The 21,027-nt window shown below is 51.2% G+C and overlaps 1 protein-coding gene and 1 non-coding gene across 3 annotated transcripts; one reads left to right on the plus strand and one right to left on the minus strand.

The window, feature by feature from the left end:
- The first annotated feature begins 4,211 nt into the window (after positions 1–4,211).
- Positions 4,212–4,318, plus strand: LOC114893534. Its single transcript, XR_003792949.1, has one exon. It is a non-coding gene; the product is annotated as a U6 spliceosomal RNA (small nuclear RNA).
- An 8,049-nt stretch (positions 4,319–12,367) lies between these two features.
- KEAP1 (kelch like ECH associated protein 1) lies at positions 12,368–19,783 on the minus strand. Of its 2 annotated transcripts, XM_029218218.1 has the most exons (6): positions 19,673–19,783; positions 17,312–17,997; positions 15,208–15,893; positions 13,716–13,921; positions 13,261–13,437; positions 12,368–13,102 (listed from the first exon to the last, which is right to left on the minus strand). In XM_029218218.1, exons 2-6 carry the CDS (start codon positions 17,948–17,950, stop codon positions 12,936–12,938), a joined length of 1,875 nt encoding a protein of 624 aa, XP_029074051.1. In that variant the 5' UTR covers positions 17,951–17,997; positions 19,673–19,783; the 3' UTR covers positions 12,368–12,935. The 2 variants fall into 2 exon arrangements, with proteins under 2 accessions (XP_029074051.1, XP_029074052.1); XM_029218219.1 differs by lacking the exon at positions 19,673–19,783 and having other exon boundaries at positions 17,312–19,659.
- Between the last annotated feature and the right edge of the window lie 1,244 nt (positions 19,784–21,027).

The raw sequence follows: 21,027 nt of genomic DNA on the forward strand, positions 1-21,027 counted from the left end.
TTGGGAGGGTCTCTAGAACCCAGCCAGGAATTGCCATTCTGGGCGGGGCCTCTGGGGGCGGGGAGGGGGCGCCCCATGAGCTCTCTGCCCTCCCGCCCCAGAAGTCTTCAGCCTCATTTTGCACAAACCTGGCAATACTGACTTGGGGGACAGGCAGGGGGGAGATGGGGGGACTTTAGGAGGCAGGGGTAGGATGTTGGAGGGACATTCACACCACCCACCTGGGGTCTGAGGTTTGAGGAGGGTGTGATCCACCTCCCCCCTCCACCGGCCACCCCTTTTCCCTTCCAGTCTCGTTTCCGTTTGAATTTTCTCCGTTTGCGGGGGCGGGGGATGGCTTGGAGCCGCACCCCTCCTTCCAGCTGCTTCTCCTCTTGTTTCTGCCTTAATGATTCCCACGGCCATAGGAGGGGGGGTTGCAGTGGCTCCCACCTGCACCTTGGGTGGAGTAGGGCCAGGCCTGGAGCCCCCATCGTGGGCACAGCCCCCTCCCCAGCATCCTCCTGCACCCCCTCCCCGACTCTTTGCCCTAGGAGGAAGCAATAACGGTGTACACCCACGTCCCCTTTCTGGGCAGCCCTTCCCACCCTGGCAACCAAGGTAATCTCTCCTTTGCCCGCACCTTGCCAAGCCTCCCCCTCTACCCCTAGCTCTTCCCCCAAGCAATACGACAGACAGATGCAAGGCCATTTTTCTCCAAGCCATGGGGGGCTGTTTGGAAAGAAAGACCCCCTCTTCCCCTTCCGCTCTGCCCCTCAGCCTGGCTCTGCAGCTGGGCAGGACCGGCCTCTCTCTCTCATCTCTCTCCCCTCCAGTTCGGAGCACACGGTACTGTAGCCCCCAGCTCCCCCCAGCCTTCCATCTGTCTGTCCTTCCCTGTGGGGAGTACCACCCGCTCCCACCCCCATGATGCTGTACAGGGTTCATTTTTGTAGCGAAAGTAGTTTCAGTCCCAGCCGGCCACCGGAGTGGGCCTTTTGTTTTGTTTTGTTTTGGTTTTCCTTCTTTCTTTGTTTCTTTTCTTCTCTTTCTTTCTTTCTTTCTTTTTTTTGTACATACTGTAAGGTTGGTTTGTAAATTATTCTACAGAGGCAAAAAGGGAAAATAAACTTGCCCTTCCCCCGCTGACTCAGGGGAAGGAGGGTTTGGGGGTCTCCCGATGGGAGTCTCCATTCCTGCTGTATTATACAAACTGTACCATAGACCCCGGAAGTGTGGACTCAGCGCTGTTGTTGAACGGCGAGTCATGTCATCAGAGGGGGTGAGGGAGGACTGCGCAGAGCGTGCCCCTCCCCCGGCCCCAGGGCCAGGAGTGATTGGCAACTGGGGACAGGGACCCCGGGGGGCGGGGGAGGAGGAGTCAGGACCCCCTTGAGCTGCTCGAGTGTTGTCCACTTTGATGATCAGTCAGTCGGTCTGCTGATCGATACTCAATCCTTCGATCTTGTCTCCAATTAAACCGAGGCTTTCACCGATCTTCCTGGCTGATGTGGCTTCGTTTCCCATCCTTTTTATCAAGGTGTGTGTCTCTCTCGCTATCTGTCTGGGGAGGGGTGGGGAAAATGAGCGGGCTCTGTCCCTGCCCCTTCCCAAGCAGATAGAACTTGAAGGGGGTACAGATAGTTTGGTGGGAGGCAGCCCCCTGGCCTGGGCCAGGTCCAGGCACAGGGGCTGCAGGTTGTAAAGTGGAGGTTCAGACCATGCAGTTTTTGGAGGCCAGCAGACCCAGGTAAGCCTTGTTTCTCTCACGTGGAGCATATCTGACGCAACTCGGGTTCTCCTGGTACCACGAAGTCATTCCTGGAAACCTGACTGCCCCCCCCCCCCCCCCCGCCTCCAACATCTGGTTGCCAGGTCATGATAAAAGCACTTGGATCAAATTCTGCCCTGCAGACATTAAACTTGATTTATTAGCACAAGAGAATTTACATCTGTAAGTTCCATGAATTCTGGCCATGATAGTGTTGCAGCCCTCACGCTGCATTAAAACAAAACCAAAACAAACAAACAAACTTGACTATCCTAAAGCCCATGAACCTTACGATGTATCTCAGGCAAGCTGAATCCTCCAAGTTCACACAGGACCAGCTTCGGATTTTAGCTCTGTTTTTCCGACGAGTTCATACAGGATCGGGGAGCTAGGGAGTCTCAGGTATTTTAACCAATCCACCTATTTGAATACTGTTAACTCCACCCCTGGGAGCCCATTTTTCCAACCTTTATCAGCCTAATTAACAAGCCCCGATTTCACCAATAAAACGTTTCTGCCATTCATTATGCTAATGAGCAAAACTTCCCTTGTGAATAAAAATAAAGATGGAGGAAGTGTTTGTGATGCAGGTTTTCAGACTAGAATACGGGCTGCCTCTGGTGTGTAATAAACAGAGATACACACGTACACACACAGTCCTTAAATGGTTAAGCACAGTGCGACCAGTATATATTCACCGCATGTGTCTTCTGAAACAAAATGATGGCAGCTTGGGACTTCCCTGGTGGTCCAGTGGCTAAGAATCTGCCTTCCAATGCAGGGGATGCGGGTTCGATCCCTGGTCAGGGAATTAAGATCCCACATGCCGCAAGGCAACTAAGCCCGCGTGCTTTAGGGCCCGAGAGCCGCAACTAGAGAGCCCGCGTGCCACAACAAAGAACCTGCACACCACAACTAAGACCCGACGGAGCCAAATAAAAAATACTGAAAAAAAAAAAAAAAGATGGCAGCTTCCCTGGATCTGAGGATAGGCCGACCCACCTACTCTGCTGTTTGTCTCTAGTGGCCAAGGACTGGTTTGGATCCCAGTTCTAGCTGTGTGACCTTGGGCATGATCTCTCTGACCTGCAATTGTTTCATTTATAAAATGGGGTTAACAAAAGTTCCAGACCAGAGAAGGGTGTCCAGTGAAACTTTCTATGATGAGAATGTTCTATGTCTGCGCTATCCAATAAGGTAGCCACTAGCCATACGTGGCTATTAAGCACCTGAAATGTGGCTAGTGCAATTGAACTAGAGTTTTAATTTTCCTTTACATTAAGTAGCCACGTTTAGCCAACGGCTGCTATATCTGACTGCGCAGTATTGGCACTTAAGCGAGAGAGTTAACTTTGGCTTAAAGATTCATAGTAGATATCCTGGGCCAGAGGAGCAGGGGCCAGCCTGAACCCAGGGGGGCGGAGCAAAGCTGAAAAACTAGGTAGAAGTTTCCAGGGAATCTGAATTTTGCGCAAGAAGCAACGAGGAGACACAGTTGTTTTCCCGAGGGTGTTTCAAAGGGAAGCAGAGTCGGGGAAAGGGTGTTGGGCTGGGGGTCAGGAGGCGACAGTATCAAACCCAGCCTGCAGTAGTTAGGTGGGCGGCTCTGGGTGAGCCTTCTCGCTCTGGGCCTCAGTTTTCCCAAGTGTAAAAGGGTAGGAGTGATGTCCCACATGCCTCCTGAGTTGGGACTTGGTGACAGTCTGAGAATGTGGGTCAAAGGATAGAGGTGGCATGTGACCGTCAGCTGGCTCTTTAAAATTCTCCTGTTGGGGAGTTCATCTTTCCTCAGGGAAAGGTGGCCAAGGGCAGAGAAGCCCTGTAATCTGAACAGGACAGGGGGCCCTGGGAAGGGGTGGAGTCAGTTCATTCTTTGAAGTTGACGTCAGCCACTTGCAAGCTACAGGGGTCTGGGGCAAATGGCTCCACCTCGCCCAGGCTTTAGAGGGCTCTGCCCTATGCTAAACTCATTACTCAGATTATTTTATCAACTTTCCAGCTGTTCTTGAGATATGTACCATCATTTTGCAGATGAGGAAACTGAGGCTGAGAAGTGATCTCACAGTGTTGAGAAAATTCAGGGAAATAAGGCAGGGATCTCACTTCACCCAATGCCTGTCTGACAATGATAGCTGCCTGGTACTTTTATATTATTATCGCTATTTTAGTTCACATGCACAAAATTCTGAGATGTGGGTAATATTTCTCCCTCTTTCTCAGCATCAAAATATATGGAAGTAAAATGAAAAGACAGTTTTCTTTTTTCACCTATTGGCAAATAATGAAAAGATGGACCATCCAGGGGTGGGCAAAGCACTTTCATAGTTTGTTAGTGCTGGTAGAAATTAGCAAATACAGCTCTCCAGGAGTCGTCTGACAATATTTATCAAAAACATAACTGTGCATGCATTTTGACGCAGACGTTGCACTTTTAAAAATATTTATCCTAAAGAACCAGTTGGTGCTCACTTCGGCAGCACGTATACTAAAATTGGAACCATACAGAGAAGATTAGCATGGCCCCTGCACAAGGATGACACGCAAATTCGTGAAGCGTTCCATATTTTTGCAAATCAAAACTACAGTGAGGTATCACCTCACACCAGTCAGAATGGCCATTATCAAAAAATCTACGAACAACATATGCTGGAAAGGGTGTGGAGAAAAGGGAACCCTTTTGCACTGTTGGTGAGAATGTAAATTGATACAGCCACTATGGAGAACAGTATGGAGGTTCCTTAAAAAACTAAAAATAGAACTACCATATGACCAAGCAATCCCACTACTGGGCATATACCCTGAGAAAACCATAATTCAAAAGGACACATGTACCACAGTGTTCATTGCAGCACGATTTACAATAGCCAGGACATGGAAACAACCTAAATGTCCAGTGGGGCTTCCCTGGTGGTGCAGTGGTTAAGAATCCTCCTGCCAATGCAGGGGACACGGGTTCGAGTCCTGGCCCAGGAAGATCCCACATGACGCAGAGCAATGAAGCCCATGCACCACAACTACTGAGCCTGCGCTCTAGAGCCCATGCACCACACCTACTGAAGCCCGCGGGCCTAGAGCCCGTGCTCTGCCACAAGAGAAGCCACGACAATGAGAAGACCGCGCACCGCAACGAATAGTAGCCCCCGCCCAGAGCAACTAGAGAAAGCCCGCGCACAGCAACGAAGACCCAACACAGCCAAAAATAAAAACAAATTTATTTTAAAAATGTCCAGGGACTTCCCTGGTGGCCCAGGGGTTAAGAATCCACCTGCCTATGCAGGGGACACGGGTTCGAGCCCTAGTCCAGTAAGATCCCACATGCCGTGGAGCAACTAAGCCTGTGTGCCACAACTACTGAGCTTGCGCGCCACAACTACTGAAGCCCACATGCCTAGAGCCCGTGCTGAGAAGCCACTGCAATGAGAAGCCCGTGCACCACAACGAAGACCCAACACAGCCAAAAATCAATCAATAAATAATTTTTTAAAATGTCCAATGATAGATAAATAAAGAAGATGTGGTATGTATATACAATGGAATATTACTCAGCCATAAAAAGGAATGAAATTGGGTCATTTGTAGAGATGTGGATGGACTTAGAGTCTGTCATACTGAGTGAAGTAAGCCAGAAAGAGAAAAATATCGTATTTTAACGCATATATGTGGCATCTAGAAAAAATGGTACAGACGAACCTATTTGTAGGGCAGGAATAGCGACGTAGACGTAGAGAACTGACATGTGGACACATTGGGGGAAGGGAAGGGTGGGACGAATTGGGAGATTAGGTTTGACATAAATACACTACCAGGAGCAAAACAGCTAGTAGGAACCTGCTGTATAGCACAGGGAGCTCAGCTTAGTGCTCTGTGATGACCTAGATGGATGGGATGGGGGTGGGGGTGGGGAGAGAGGCCCAAGAGGGAGGGGATATAGATATATATACAGCTGATTCGCTTCATTGTACAGCAGAAACTAACACAACATTGTAAAGCAATTTTACTCCAATAAAAAAGTTTGAAAAAAAAGAAGAACCAGTTGGATGAAAACCTAAAGTTGCAGGTACCAAATGCCCATTCTAGTGCTGGTCAGAATAGTGAAGAATTGTGAAGAACCCAGATGTCCAACACTAGGTAGTCATGAAATTATGCTTCCTGTATGGTGGAGTAATATGCACTTATTAAAAACAATGAGGTGGGACTTCCCTGGTGGCGCAGTGGTTAAGAATCTGCCTACCAATGCAGGGGACACAGGTTCGATCCCTGGCCCGGGAAGATCCCACATGCCGCAGAGCAACTAAGCCCATGCGCCACAACTACTGAGCCTGCGCTCTAGAGCCCGTGAGCCACAACTACTGAAGCCTGCACGCCTAGAGCCCATGCTCCACAAGAAGAGAAGCCACCGCAATGAGAAGCCTGCGTACTGCAACGAAGAGTAGCCCCCACTCGCTGCAACTAGAGAAAGCCCGTGTGCAGCAACAAAGACCCAACACAGCCCAAAATAAATAGATAAAATAAATAATAATTTAAAAAAATAAAATATAATATAAATAAAAATAAAAACAATGAGGTGGGTCTGTATTTATTGAAATGACAAGATGTTCACAATGAGAAGAACGGGCTTCAAAACGTTCTGCATGGGCTTCCCTGGTGGCGCAGTGGTTAAGAATCCATCTGCCAATGCAAGGGACACGGGTTCAAGCCCTGGTCGGGGAAGATCCCACATGCCGCAGAGCAACTAAGTCTGTGTGCCACAAATACTGAGCCTGCACTCTAGAGCCCACGAGCCACAACTACTGAAGCCCACGCGCCTAGAGCCCATGCTCCGCAACAAGCCCCTGCTCACAGAAACTAGAGAAAGCCCCTGCGCAGCAATGAAGACCCAAATGCAGCCAAAAATAAATAAAAATAAAAATTTTTTAAATGTTCTGCTTTATACCATCCTACATATCTGCATAGAAAAAGCAGCTTGTTCATCAAAATATTTACAGTCTCCAGTGAATGGATTAAAAGACACTGGTGTTTTCTGTTCTGCAGTCTTGGATGTTTTCTGAATTTTTGCAATGAACATGTATTACTTTCATAATCAAGGGGAAGTTGTTTCGTAATCAGAGGAAAGACATAGCCAGTATTTGTTATCTGGGAGCCACAGAAGCATAGTAGATAAGCACACAGACTCTGGATTCTGGTCGCGACTCTGCCAGTTAATGACTGAGTTAGTTTGAGCAGATTACTTACTCATGCTGTGCTTCAGTTTCCCTCGCTGTAAAATGCAAATAATAACAGCTCAGGTTTGCCAGGCGATTACCATGTGCCAGGCACTGTTTTACATAAATTATTGCACTTAGCTCTCGTAACAGCCCTGCTAAGTAGGTACTGTTCTATAAAATGGGTCACAGGCGAGGAAGGAGGTAGGACTAGGCGTTCGAACCCCCGTGCGCCCCCTAGAGTGGATCTGAAAAACTACAGCAGGCATGAAGGCGCGCGGCGCGTAGACTGGGAAGAAGGCGTGCCAAAGTCGCGCGGGAGATTTTCTTCCGCGAGCTACGATTGGCTATCGTAGCTGTCATTAGCCAATAAAGCAGCCAATGAGAGGTGCGGCCGCTTCTCTTTTCGAACCAGATGACCGAGGGAGCCGAGGAGCTTGGACCGAGGCAGGTGCGGCGAACCCTGAGGCGGGTGAGGGGACCTGGCGTCACTCCCTTCCTGAGAGAGACCCCAGCGCCGTTCCCATTTTCTTAGGGAGACCCCGGCGTCATCCCCCTTTCCTGAGAGTACCCTAGCGTCATTCCTGCCGTACTGAGGGGGACTCCAGCATCCTCTCGCCCTCCTGAAGTGAACCCTAGTAGCGTCTCTTCTTTCTGAGAGCGACGCCAGAGTCGTTCCCACTTCTTTAGGGAACCCTGGTGTCAGGCCCCTTGCTGATGGGGCCCCAGCATTATCCTTCCTGAGGGAGACCGACCCTGGCGTCACCCCCCTCTTCTTGAGGGGTCCCCTCCTATGTCATCCTTTCCGAAGGGGACCCCAAGGGTCATACTCCCCCCCTTCCTCAAGGGTCCCCGTATTGCTCCTCCTTCCTGAGAAGGGGTCTGGCATTGTCCCCTCCCTTCCTGAGGGTTTGTCGTCATTGCCATCCCCACACCCTGAAAGGACCCATCATCCCCCTTCTCTCTGAGGGTAATCTCTTCCTCCCTTGCAATTCGAGAAGGACCCCGGCAAGGGCTTCGGTGGTCCCCGTACATGAGAAGTCCCAAAGCCCCCTCCTGCGCTCTCCTATCCCCAGCTGGGGAGAGGGAGAAGGCAAGACTCAAATCACCCTCAAAATGTTTGGGGGCGGGGGAGTGAAACTAGCTGATAAAGGAACTCACCATGTCACATGAGAAATTGTTTAAGGAACTGGGGCTGTTTCTCCTAAAACGGGAGCTGGAGGAAGGATCTAAAGCTGCCTTAAAATATTTATCAAGGGCTTCTCACAGCTCCTGTCAACATCAGTAGGTACTTATTCAGCAACTGGATATATACAGGCTGTTACCTGAAAGAGGGATTACTCTGTTCCATGACGTTCCAAGGTATCTGATGATAACAGGTAAAGAAAGGTCAAAAGGGCTTCTTGGGTTGAACTAAAATCGTAACAGGCTAAGTAGCTCTACTCTTGAACAGAGCTGGCGAAATCCACACCATTGGAGAAGCATCTGCGTGACCTCACCAATTCCATTTAATCTCACAAATGTTTATCATACATCCACTGTGACCAAGAATTCATCTACTCAACGTTCAAATATGGGTGAAGCTCCTACTGTGTGCCAGTAAATAAAATGGTGAACAAGACGAAGAATAATTATGAATACAAGGCAAAAAATACATTGTTTATGACTTCTGCAAGCTACTTCTTCCTAGAGCACTTCTCAGGGTTTCTGGTTGTACATTAATAAAATACAAATAACTGTCCACTCCTCACCGCCCTTGACCATGGGCTACAGGAGGGCAGAAACCATGTCTTCTGCTCCCAGTTGTATCTACACAGGGTCTGGAATATGGTAGGCACTGAAATATTTGTTGTTCCCGCCTCATCTCTTCACTTGGTGAATCCTCAGAGGAACTGGGAGATGGTCAGAGACGGTGATATATGATCAGTAAGGGAAAGACACGGGCTAGAAACGGAAGAGAATCCACCTGCGATAGCTGAGACTTAAGAAAGAAACACCAACTCCTTGGCCAATGCTATTAATCTTTCCTGTGAGGGCAAGTGAAGGCAAAGAGGTAGCTGACGTCAGCATCGGGCTGCAGTTTCGAATTTCCCACAAATGTCTAAATCAACTGAATAAATCCCAGGGGATCCTGGGATGTGTAGTCTGAAAAGTGTTCCTGGGTGTCCGGCTTACAATTTGGTGTAATAAAATCAAAGTTACAACCCAGAGGTGTGGATTTGGTGCTGGCGCTCACATGAGGGAGAGTCCTTGTTTATTTATAAAAATATAATTTTCCCAGAAGTTTTGAAGAATGCTGATTTTTTAAAAAATAGGAACTGGGCTTTCCTGGTGGCGCAGTGGTTGAGAGTCCGCCTGCCGATGCAGGGGGCGCGGGTTCGTTCCCCGGTCCGGGAAGATCCCACGTGCCGCGGAGCGGCTGGGCCCGTGAGCCATGGCCGCTGAGCCTGCGCGTCCGGAGCCTGTGCTCCGCAACGGGAGAGGCCACAACAGTGAGAGGCCCGCGTACCGAAAAAAAAAAAAAAAAATAGGAACAAGCCAAAATCAGGGCATTCTACACTCTCGGGCTTCTCCAATCTTGCTCCTTTTCTTCTCTGGAAATAGTTCCGTTTTTTACCCAAAGGCCCACAAGAGGGTGCTGCACTCCTTTTAGGCCACACTTCCTGTATCAACCCTGAGGGTCTTGGGGAGCTACAAAACCATCATAAAATGAGACAGGTGGGTTGGTGGAAGCACTGATTTTTTCACAGGTAATGAGAGCCAGTGAGGAATTTTAAGTAATGCAGGTATAGTGCTCTGAGGTAATAAAATGTTATCATTATCATTCTGACTTTGAAAACCTTAATAATTCAGATTAATGTTAGCATTTCAGGTTTCTAGTACTTATCTCGTTCCTAGTCAATAATACTACATTTATTGCATTCTTACTGTGTGCCAGGTGCTAGATACTGTTACTATTCCCCACTTTACAGAGGAGGAAAATGAGGCCCAGAGAGGATTTGCACCTAATAAGTGATAGATATGGGTCTCAAACCTAGTCTGTTTTCTCTTTTCTTTTAAATTTAATTTTCTTAAATTCTATCTTCTGCAGTACTGTATATTCTCACTAACATTTCTATTTTAAAACCAGGATCCCTAGTGTTCTCCTTACTTGTTGCAAGTAATAAATACTTCCTTTGCCCAATTAAAAAACAAACGCACCAGAATACACTCCCAAGGGAGAAGATAGTCCTTGAATTGAAGGTATGTTGTATTGCACAAAGCAAGATACTCTAGCACCCAGAACTACAGTGGCCTTCACAGAGCTGAAAGTTATCTTAGACGTTGTCCAGTTGATTAAGAGTGGGAAGTTACTTGCTCATCATCACTATAAGTTCATCCTTTCGCCTTCATCTTTGTTTTCTCTTTCTATACTGGAACTTCCCCTTAGCTTATAAACACGCTCTGTCTTCTGAATCTTAAAAGCAAAACCCCAAACCCTCCCTGAACCCTTCGTTCCTCTCTAGCTGTCATGCGTACTTTGCCTCTTCTCACCCAAATGTCTCAAAAGAGATATTCCTTCTTTCAGCATCCTTCACTGATTCAGTGTTATCTCCTCGGCACAGTGCCTGTTTTAAGGAGGCATTCGATAAGCACCTGCAGAAGCTATTGCTTTACCCTCACAATTCTACCAAAATGGTTCTTAGTAAGCTTACCTTCCAATCGCCAAATCCAGTGCGCATATGAAGGTCTCTTTCTGAACCGCTTTGTCTTTAATAGTGTGATTCTTTTAAACTTTTTGTGCTCAAATTTTTCACCACTTGGCTTCTGTGACACTGTACATTTCTTAGTTTTTCTCGTAATTTTCTGCTGCTGTTGCGCTTCTATCGGGCCTTCTCTTACATCCCTCTACTCCTTAAATGTTGTTTCTCAGAATTTGCCTTTAACCCATTATTCTTGTTCTACGCCAGTGTCTCAAAATGTGGTCCCTGGACGAGCAGCTTCAGCCATCAACTGGGAACTTGTTAGAAACGCAGTTTCTTGGCACCCACCTCGTGAATGAGAGACATCTAGAAAATTCAACATCCATTTATGATTTTAAAAAAGATGTAGCAAACTAGGTATAGGAGGGAGCTTCCTGAACTTGATAAAGTTTCCAGCAAAACTTAAGGAACAGATTACAGAAAATGTTTGGGCAAGTATCAGAATTAATGGTGGAACATTAGAAGCAGTCACCTTATAGTTAGAAGTAAGACAACTATGCCCACTATTACCATTACTAATCAAAATTGTATAGGATGTCTTAGCTAATGCTGTAAGACAAGGAAAAGAAATGAGTTGTAGAACTATTGGGAAGATGACATTACACTATCATTATTTGTAGATGAAGAAGCTGGCAGAAGACCAATACATCTATATCAACAACTTCCCCGTAACAGAAATATCAATTTAAAAGGATCAGTGAGTAAAGATCTCATTGACAAGAGCAAGGCCTATAAAACTCCCATAAAACCTACTGCAAGCCCTTTGTGGAGAAATTATAAAGCTTTCCTGAAGGACAGCAAAGTCTTCACTAAATAGACGGATATACCAAGTTCATGAACAGAGAGACCTAATATAAAAATTGTTTTCTCCCCAACTGGATACCTTTTTAAATATATTATTATTTTTATTGATATTAGTATAGTATTTTTTAATAAATTTATTTTTTCTGGCTGTGTTAGGTCTTCATTGCTGCGTGCGGTCTCTCTCTAGCTGCCACGAGCGGGGGCTACTCTTCATTGCGGTGCGCGGGCTTCTCATTGTGGTGGCTTCTCTTGTTGCTCCTGGCAGGGAAGGAATCAAATGCTTCCTCTAAGCTGTTTGGAAGAACCTGTGAAATCCCCAATAGTTGAGACCATACTTCATTCTTCTTTTCTCCACTCCCCCAGCACGAACAGAGTTGACTCGCAGAAGAAAAAGATCCAGGCCACATACTCCGTTCACACATATAGTTGAGAAGGAACCAGGCTGTTGAAGCCTTTGCCTAAGAAAATTCTCAAGAACCCCTTTGTCCCAGACACCTAAATAAAATAAAAGGCTCGGTCTACATTATTGAAGTGTATAAAGATGACGGATGGACTTTCACGGAATTTGGAAGGTGTGCTGGGGATAGTCTTCCTTAAAATATAAACTGTTCGCGTGTGCAATTAACCTCAGGGAGCCCTAGATGAGTCAAGGAGTTGGGTCACTGTCTGCAAAGCAGCTAAAAGTGACAGACAAAGTGAGCCCTGTGTGGCTTGCCCATGGGGAGAAAGATAACCTACATATCAAAATTCAATGGGCCGAGATAACAAACTGGTTTCAAATCCAAGCCCTAAATCGAAGGCTTGAGTGCATTTCAGGAGAAGAGTCCTTTCCGTCCCACTGGTTCAAGACCTCCAGCTGAGAGCCCGGGTGGAAGACACTAGTTAGTTTGTTCTTTATTTTCAATGGAAAGTTACAGGGTTACTTATCAACAAAATGACTGTCCAGGGCAGTGATACCCAATGGTTTCTATGTACAGGCCCATCCCCGGGGTCCACACCTCTGGAGGGGCCTCAGCCCCTGAGGCCTCAGTTGGCTCGTTCCCAGGCCTCCAAGAACCAATCACGAAGATGCAGGGAACAAAAACCAGCCTGTCCTCGGCACCTGCTTTCATCCCAAAGGGAGGTGGTGGCTGCTGGTGTGGGACCCAGGCCTGGTCTCAAGGTAGCAGGTGTAGGGGCCTCTCCTCGGGGGCCTGCCCTTCCCGCACCCACCTCCCGGGCAGGCTCTCTTGGACATTCCTGGGACTACTCTGATGGGCTCACGGGTTCCCATTCTGGCCTTTTCTTTCGAGTTGTCATTTTAACACTGAGGCATCCCAGCCTCCCATCCTGGAGGACAAGCATTTGCTCTGTAGCCTTTTCTTTTGTCCCTGTTTTTGTACAAAGACGACAGTACTCTGGATTGGAACATTTTTTTGCCCAAGAAACAAAAGTGGCTCAACAGGTACAGTTCTGCTGGTCAATCTGCTTCCGGCAGGGTTCCATGGTGACAGCGACACCAACTCCACTCCGGCCAGATGTCATGCAGGTCACCTCACTCCAGGTGTCCGTGTCTGGGTCGTAACACTCCACGCTGTCTAAGAATGTGTGACCGTCGTAGCCTCCTGCAGGGAGAGCAGAAGGGATGGTTGCTCCCTCCGAGGGCAGGGGGAAAAAGAGGAGAAGAAACCACAAGATGCCTTCCTGCCAGGATTGGAGCCTGCCCCTAAAAGATGGGGTTAGGTAGGCTTCTCCACCCAGGCCCCCACCCCCAGGGCCTCACCGAGAACATAGATTCTTCCCTGGTGCACAGTAATTCCCAGAGCGCTTCGCCGATGCTTCATGGGGGCTACGAAAGTCCATGTTTCTGTCTCCACATCGTAGCGTTCCACGCTGTTCAGCTGGTCCTGACCATCGTAGCCCCCCGCAGCATAGATGCAGTTGTGCAGGACGCAGACTCCTAAGTGGTACCACAAAGAGAGGGTGACTCCGGGGCCTGGCCTTGCGGGCCTCAGCCACCACCTTCTTGGGCACGGGGACCCTCCCCTCTCCCTTCTCCCCTCTCCCGAGTGACCCTTTAGAAACAAAGCCGGGAGAGAAGAGCATGGACTCTATCAGAATCTAGCTCTCCTGTGTGTGCCATGGGGTTTAAGGCTGAAACAGGAGGCCTGGCCGAGTTTCACGCCCAGGGGTGGGAAGGTGTTCCTCTTCTCTCCCCTCCCCGCAGCCCCTGCGCACCTGCCCCACTTCGGATGGTGTTCATGGGTGTGATCATTCGCCACTCGTTTCTCTCTGGGTAGTAACACTCGGCTGAGTTAAGGCGGTTCGTCCCGTCAAAGCCCCCGACCGCGTAGAGTAGACGGTTGAGGACAGCCACTCCCACCCCGATCCTTCGTGTCAGCATTGGGGCCACCAAGTGCCACTCATCCCGCTCTGGCTCATACCTGCAACGACATAATAACAATGACAGCAGCAACCACAGCTGACCTGGAACACTGACCCCCACTGACATTCTGCTACGTCTTTAGGCACTTGAACTCTTTAATTCTCACAAGGATTCCCCAAAACACAAGTTATCAGGAGATCCATTTTCCAGATGAGGAAACTGAGGTTCACAGCCACCATCTGCTCAAGGTCACACGCACATCTGTTGGACCCCAATGGCTCCATCATACCACTGCCTGTGCTGAGTGTTATGTGTGTTATCTCACCAAAGCCCCACACAGCCTGGTGGGGAAAGGAGTCCTCGCTATTGTCCCCCACCTCACAGATGACAAGACAGAGGCACAGAGAGGTGAGATGGCATACTCAGGGTCACCCAGGAAGTGGCAGACCTGGGGTTTGATCCAGCTCTCTTGGACACCTGAACCCCAGTCCTAACAACTAGGCTACCCCCCGGCATGGTTCTTCTCAAAGTATGATGCTCAAAGACGGAGTAACCATATGTCCCAGTTGGCCCAGGCACTTCCAGTTCAGGCCTGTGCTCCCGGAATAATTCATAGGGCCCCTTTTCTTCTCGAAAGTGGCCTGTTGAGGGTGATGCACCATCTCGTCATCCTATTCACAGACCGTGTACATTAGAAGCCTCTGGGGTGTTTGTTTAAAATTCCTACTCCCCAGCCTCACTCCAAACCCACCAATGCCAGATCTCCAGCATCCCCTGTCGTGGGCCGGGGAGTTTGTTTTAACAAGTTCCAGGTGAGAACTGTATTCTGGCTCACACCTCTGGAAAACAAGAAGGCAGAGGACGAGGCTATAGGAGAGTCAAAAGCCCAAAATACTTGGCCTCTAAACACAGGGTCACCACGCACAGTTGTGCAGACTGTGTACTGCACAAGGGCACCACATCTAAGGGGGGACCTACCATGTAGCAGGCCTCATACATATGTTTATTACAACAATTTGTGGACAGATGGCAGTGAGGTGTCACGTTTTAACAAAATCAGCATATTACAACAATTTCAAACTGATGGGACTTTTTCCAAAGCTGCATAAAGTTGCTGTGTGCATTTGTGGTGGCCCTGTAAACAGTTCCCAGGCCCAGACCCAGCATCCAAGGTCACGACCATAAATCTCCCAGGAGTTTAGCTTCACCTTGAGGCTTCCACTCCCTGAAGGCAAGGCACAGAGAAAAGCACTCAACAACAGGGGGAACCCCCAGATCCCAATGGCTTGGGACCTGTCAGCAGTGGAACCCTTGGAGCCCACCCCTCCAGACGCCGCCACTCACCTCTCCACACTGTTGTGGTGGATACAGCCATGGGAGCCGCCGACTGCATAGATGTGCCCATCGATGACCCCAACCCCGATTCGGTTTCGAGGTACGCTCATGGAGGCGCAGGGCGACCACTGGTTGGTCATGGGGTTGTAGCAGTCCAGGGCGCTGGAGTCGGTGTTGCCATCGGGGGAGTTGTTCCGGCCACCCACGGCATACAGCAGCCCACCTACCACACAGCCCGCCAGCCCGCTCCTTGGCACCTGCAGGTCCGCCAACCGGACCCAGGTGCCATCACTGGGGTTGTAGGCCTCCAAGTAGCTGAGTGACTGGCGGAAGTAACCGCCGGCCGTGTAGATGAGCCGGCCCACCTTGGGCGCCCGGCAGGGCATCACCTGGGTGGGCTTGTGCAGGGTGAGCTCCTGGAAGATCTTCACCAGGTAGTCCTTGCAGCGGGAGTCCGACTGCAGGATCTCGCACTTCTGCAGCTGCATCTGCAGGAAGTGGGGTGTGAGCGAGTGGCAGCGCACAGCCCGCAGCAGCGCCTGCACGTAGAAGCGCCGCTGCTCGCAGTCGTACTTGACCCAGTTGATACAGGCGTGGAAGACCTCAGACTCGCAGCGCACGTTCAGATCGTCCCGGCTGATGAGGGTCACCAGCTGGCAGTGGGACAGGTTGAAGAACTCCTCTTGCTTGGCCACCTGCAGAGGGCATTTGTGTGATGGGCTGACTTACATGTCTCTCTCCACCTCCCCACCCCCCCAGCCCGCCCTTCAACAGTGCTATGACCTTGGACAAGTCACTCAACCTGCCTCTGACGACCTCAGCTTCCTCAGGTGTGAAATGGGGATTTGAATAGTACAAACCTCACAGTTTGTGAGGATCAAATGAGTTACATTACATGAGCCAAGCGTGTAATACACAAGTACTCAGGCAAATGGGCAAGGACACAATGTACCGTGTACGTTTTTGTATGATTTTGTATTTGAACTATAAGGTTACCCTTTTCTTTTAAGGAAATTACTTTTCAAAATAGCAGACAGACTACAAAGGCAATAGCAATAGAATATTCTAGAAAGAAAAAAAAGTTCAGGCTCGAAGAAAACAGCCTGAGTTGCAATTTCGGCCTACTACTTTCTAACTGTGTGACTTTGGGCAAAGATCTGAAACATTCCAGGTCTTGGTTTTCTTCCTCTATAAAAAGGAGATTAAATTAGTAGCTATCTCATAGCAGGGCTACTCCTGGGGTAAATATTTCTTGCCAGGCACTGGTCTATATAAATAATTTCAGTCACCCCACATAAGCGGGTTCCCAATTTTCTGGTACCCACAAGCCCATGCAATCCCTTGAAACCAATGCTGTGCAGGTCAGTGGGAGAGCCTTGCTCTTGGACCACCTTCCTGGAAGCCACAGGCCTTAGGACTAATGCCAGAGCTTCTTGGAGCATCTGGACAACCCCCAAGGTGGTAGAGAAGAAGAGGAGTGGGGATCAGGGTAGTGTCCACCCCAGCTGGTCCCAGCCACTGGAGGATGACTTTGAAAACTTCCAAGAAGGCACTCCAAAGCACACCTCCTCCTAGGAGAGCTGGGAAGATTCAGTGATTTAAAGGATGAAAATCAGAACAGGGGCTGGCCCACAGCAAGTGCTAAACAAGCACTTATTTTCTCTATTCACAACTTCCTCCACTTAAAAACGAAAACGAAACAAAGAATAGTGCAAGGACAACACTCCGTGGACCAAAGAAAACATGTGTAAGGGTCATACTTGCAGTCAACAGCATGCCATGGGTGTTCAGTATATAATGGCGGACTGACTGAAAGGTCAGGCCCTGCTCAGCACACCAGGATGGAACTGCCAACATATTCACTGCACCCTATCCCCACCTTTGACCCCAGAGAGACCAGGGGGCCCAGAAACCCGTGAAGGCCTCACTTTCCTCGCTGTTTCCCAGAGTTGCCCCAGATATGTAGACTAGGAAACCAGAACCCCATGTTTCTCCAGCTCCTTGCCTTGACCCTTCACATCTTAAGGGGAGACAGTGGTGACCACCTGTCTGTTCCCTGGTCCTTCTGATGCTGCTCCCAAGCCCTGGCTCCACGTCCCCTCCCCTTGCTCACCTCCCCAAAGTGCATGTAGATGTACTCTCGGGCACGCTGGTGCAGCTCAGTACAGCCGATCTGCTCGGCGAAGTTGGCGATGCCAATGGCGTTGCTGGGATCCAGCTGCTGCACCAGGAAGTCGCTGCAGGCGCGGACCACGCTGTCAATCTGGTACATGACGGCACCGTTCATGACATGGAGCACACACTTCTCACCCATGGAGATGGAGGCCGTGTAGGCGAACTCAATGAGGCGCTCCATGACCTTGGGGTGGATGCCCTCAATGGACACCACCTCCATGCCCTGCTCCCGCAGCCCATTGGTGAACATGGCCTTGAAGACGGGGCTGGATGAGGCCAGCACCACCTTGTGGGCCATGAACTGGGCGGCTGGTGCGTCCTGGTACTTGACCTGCAGTGTGACATCACACAGCTGCTGGCTGAGCCGCAGTTCGTTCATGATGCCGAAGGCCTGCTTGGTGTGATCCTCCAGGGTGTAGCTAAAGGTGCGGTTGCCGTGCTGGGAGGGCGTCACCTCGGCCTTGCACTCGGTGGAGGCGTACATCACCGTGTCCCCTGCCCCCTCAGGGCGCTGTGACCTCAGGGGTAGGAATTGGGTGTGGGCCCCAGCCCCACTAGGCCCGGGTTCCAGCTGCATGGGGTTCCAGGTGACAAGGGACAACACCACCACTGGCACTCAGGGGCCTGGAGGAGGGAGAGCACAGGGCTGGGGGGAGGGCCTGGGGCCAGGCCTTCTTTTCTAAGATAAAGTAACTCCTAGACCAGTTTTCCTTCCTAAGTACAGGTGAAGCAGTGTGCACTTGCACTCCCTAACTGCCCCATGGCCTCACCAGCCCGAGGGTCCAGCCTAAATCATAGGTCAGATGGTGTCCCTCCCCTGCTCAGAATCCCCCTACAACTCCCTGTGGCATGAAGAATAAAACCAAATTCTTCAATGGCTTGCAAAGCCCTTCACAGTCAGCTCCTGTCCACCTCTTCCCTTTGCTCATTCTGTTCCAGCTCTCTGGTGGCCCCTCCCTTCCTAGGACATGTCCAACTCATTCCTTCATTCACCTCACCAACGTTTATTGAGCACCTACTGTGTGCCAGGCACTGTTCTAGGCACCAAGGACACAGCAGTGACCAAGACAGAAATGCACTGTGCCCCGCTGGTGCTGACACTGGGGAGGGAAGGGCCATAAGTAAAATAAGCAAGACTGGAGCAGAAACTGGGGTTATGAAGAAAATGACAACAGCATTGGGACAGTGTCATATGGGGGCAGTTTTTTTTAAATCAGGTAGTCCAGGCCTCTGTTGGAGCTGATACCAGAAGGGTGAACATATGAAGAAGCTGGGGGTGGGAGTTAGTTTTCCAGGCAGAGGGAACAGCAAGTGCAAAGGCTCAGAGGCAGAATGATGAGAGACAATCTAGAGAATCAGGGAGGAGTGTAATGAGAGAGACTGACTAGTGAAGGGAGGCTTTCGGTGAACCCTGTGGAGTCCGGAGGGCCAGGGCATGAATTATGTTTTGAAGAGTCCTGTGGGGAGTGGCATGGGGGGGGGGGCGTCTGCAAGAGGCTCCCTGGGTTCTTCATCTTATCTTTTTCTGGGCTCGACTCAGAGTCACCTCCTCCCTGTTTTATTTCCATCACAGCACTTGTCAAGAATGGAAAGGAGCTCCTTTGCTTGCTTGTTGAAGGATGGCCTGTTCCTCTGGCCCTAAGCCCCAGGCTTCAGAGAGCAGGTAGACCTGTGTAGGTCAGGGTTATGCCCACCCTCTCATGTGCCTCCCCTGCATCCTGCCTGGGGCCTGGCACCCCGCAGAGGTCAGTAAGCTGTGGCTGGCTGACTGCCCACTCCACTGTCCCTGCCAGAGCACCCTCCTCCACCGGGCCCTGGATGCCGCTTGGCCGCCTCTCCCCAGCCGAGACCCAGGCCTGCCTCTCGGTCTTTGGCCAATGGGTCAACGGTGCCCCCTGGGCACCGGGCACTTCCCCCCAAGAAGCGGTAAGTGGGGGACTGCGCATGTCCCGCCTGAGCCTCCAAGGCCTGGAGAAGGGAGGAAGTGACCCCGCCGCGGCCTCTCCACTGCCAGCCCCAGGGCGCAAACCAAGCCCCCCAACGCCCCGGGGTCCCCGGGCCTCCGTCCGAGCGGCGCTCCCTGGGCCTCTCGCTCGGCTTGCGTCGCTCCCGGGCCACCCCGCGAGTCGCGCCGTCCAACAAAAGGATAGGACTCGAGCCGCGCCCTCCTGGCCCTCCGCGGAGCCGCGGGAACCCCGAGACCGGTCCCGCATCTCCCGGTTCTCTGGCCCCCGGGCACGGCCGCAGGGCGCTCACGGTCCGTGGCGCCCTCAGCCCGGGCGCTGGCCGCCCCACTCACCCCGCCATGGCCGCGCTCGGGCTCCGCCTCCGTCGCCCAGGCCCGGGCGCCTCCATCGCAGTGCGCAGGGGGGAGGCGCGGAACGCGCGCAGGTCACCATGACTAAGCAGAGCCGGGCGCCGGCCGTGTCAGAATAAAAGTCCCCGCGGCCCCAGGCCTCCCGCGGCAGGGCCGCTCCCCCCTCACCCGCCCACGCTAGCTGTCGCCCTGTTGCGCAGCCCCAGCGTGGCGACCACAGCGCCGATCATTGCGGCGGGGCCAAGGACCGCAGCGCACCCAGCCGCGTGGTCGGAGCCGCGGAGAATGAGCCCCAGGTTCGAGGCCCAGCGCTTCCCCGCACCAGGGATCAGTGGACACCCCACCCCGCCGCTGCCGCCGCCGGCGCGCTCACCTGCGCCTCTGCGTAGGCTCCGCTGCTCTCGAGGCGGGGTGGGGATGCCAGGGGCGCGGCGGTGGCTCCGGGTACGGTGGTGCCACCCGCGCACCGAGCTTCCGGGAAGCCCGAGGGGCCGTGGCCCGGTCGGGCGAGGCTCCAGCCTAACCTTCACTGTCAGGGTCCCGCGGGAGCTTCCGCCGTCTGGGGGGCCTCGGCTTTGGGGCGGCGGGGCCTGCGGGATTGCGGCCGTCGAATGGGGGGCAGCCTCGGGACGCCCGGGAAGGAGGCAGGGAGAGGGCGCAGCGGGGAAGGAGTCGCGATTCCCCGCCCTTCCCGCAGGTGCCCGGCGCCCATGAGCGAGGAATGGGGCGTCGGGCGAGGGCACATGGCCAAGCCCACCCGGCCCGTCCCTCCTTCGCAGCCCCTTCCATCCGCCGGGTTTCGTCGTGTCAGCGCAGGTCTGCGCTCCACGACCTGTTCTCCCTTTAACTCCACACAGTGCAGGCCTCACATTAAGGCGGCCGCAGGATCCAGCCAGAATTGTCTACCTACTTGGATTTGCATTGTCTTTATTTTTTATCTCCAGTCTGGAGGCGCGTGGAGCTCGCGGGCGGGCATTCGAACAACTGCTTTGCCACTCTCTAGCTGTGTGCTGGTGGGCCCATAATTTAACCTCTCCATGCTTCAGTTTCCTCCCTGTAAAATGTTAATACCTGCTAGGTTATCGGGAGAACTAAAGGAGAACGCTAGGGCCCAATAAATATGGATTGTTATTTTTCATGGCAAGTGATACTGATTTGCCATTTATGCTGTTTGTGATATAAAGTTAGTTTTTAAGTAAATGTATTTAAGTTTTTTAAAAAGAGTCCATCTATATGAAACACTAGGCTGAACAGATGTTGGTCTAAGAAAGGATTCCACCCGCTTCCGGGGTGAACCTGGAAGATTCAGCCTCCCTGCTCAGGGTCTGGGATTAATC

The sequence above is a fragment of the Monodon monoceros genome, unplaced genomic scaffold, assembly GCF_005190385.1.
Source record: "Monodon monoceros isolate NGI ecotype Baffin Bay Population unplaced genomic scaffold, NGI_Narwhal_1 Super_Scaffold_12, whole genome shotgun sequence".
NCBI lineage: Eukaryota > Metazoa > Chordata > Mammalia > Artiodactyla > Monodontidae > Monodon > Monodon monoceros.

Coding starts and splice junctions, on each gene's coding strand:
- KEAP1 (XM_029218218.1), bottom strand. CDS start 17,950: ATGCAGCTGGAACCCGGGCCTAGTGGGGCTGGGGCCCACACCCAATTC. Junction 15,894..17,311: donor TCTACATGCACTTTGGGGAG/GTGAGCAAGGGG, acceptor TGCCCTCTGCAG/GTGGCCAAGCAAGAGGAGTT. Junction 13,922..15,207: donor CACCACAACAGTGTGGAGAG/GTGAGTGGCGGC, acceptor ATGTCGTTGCAG/GTATGAGCCAGAGCGGGATG.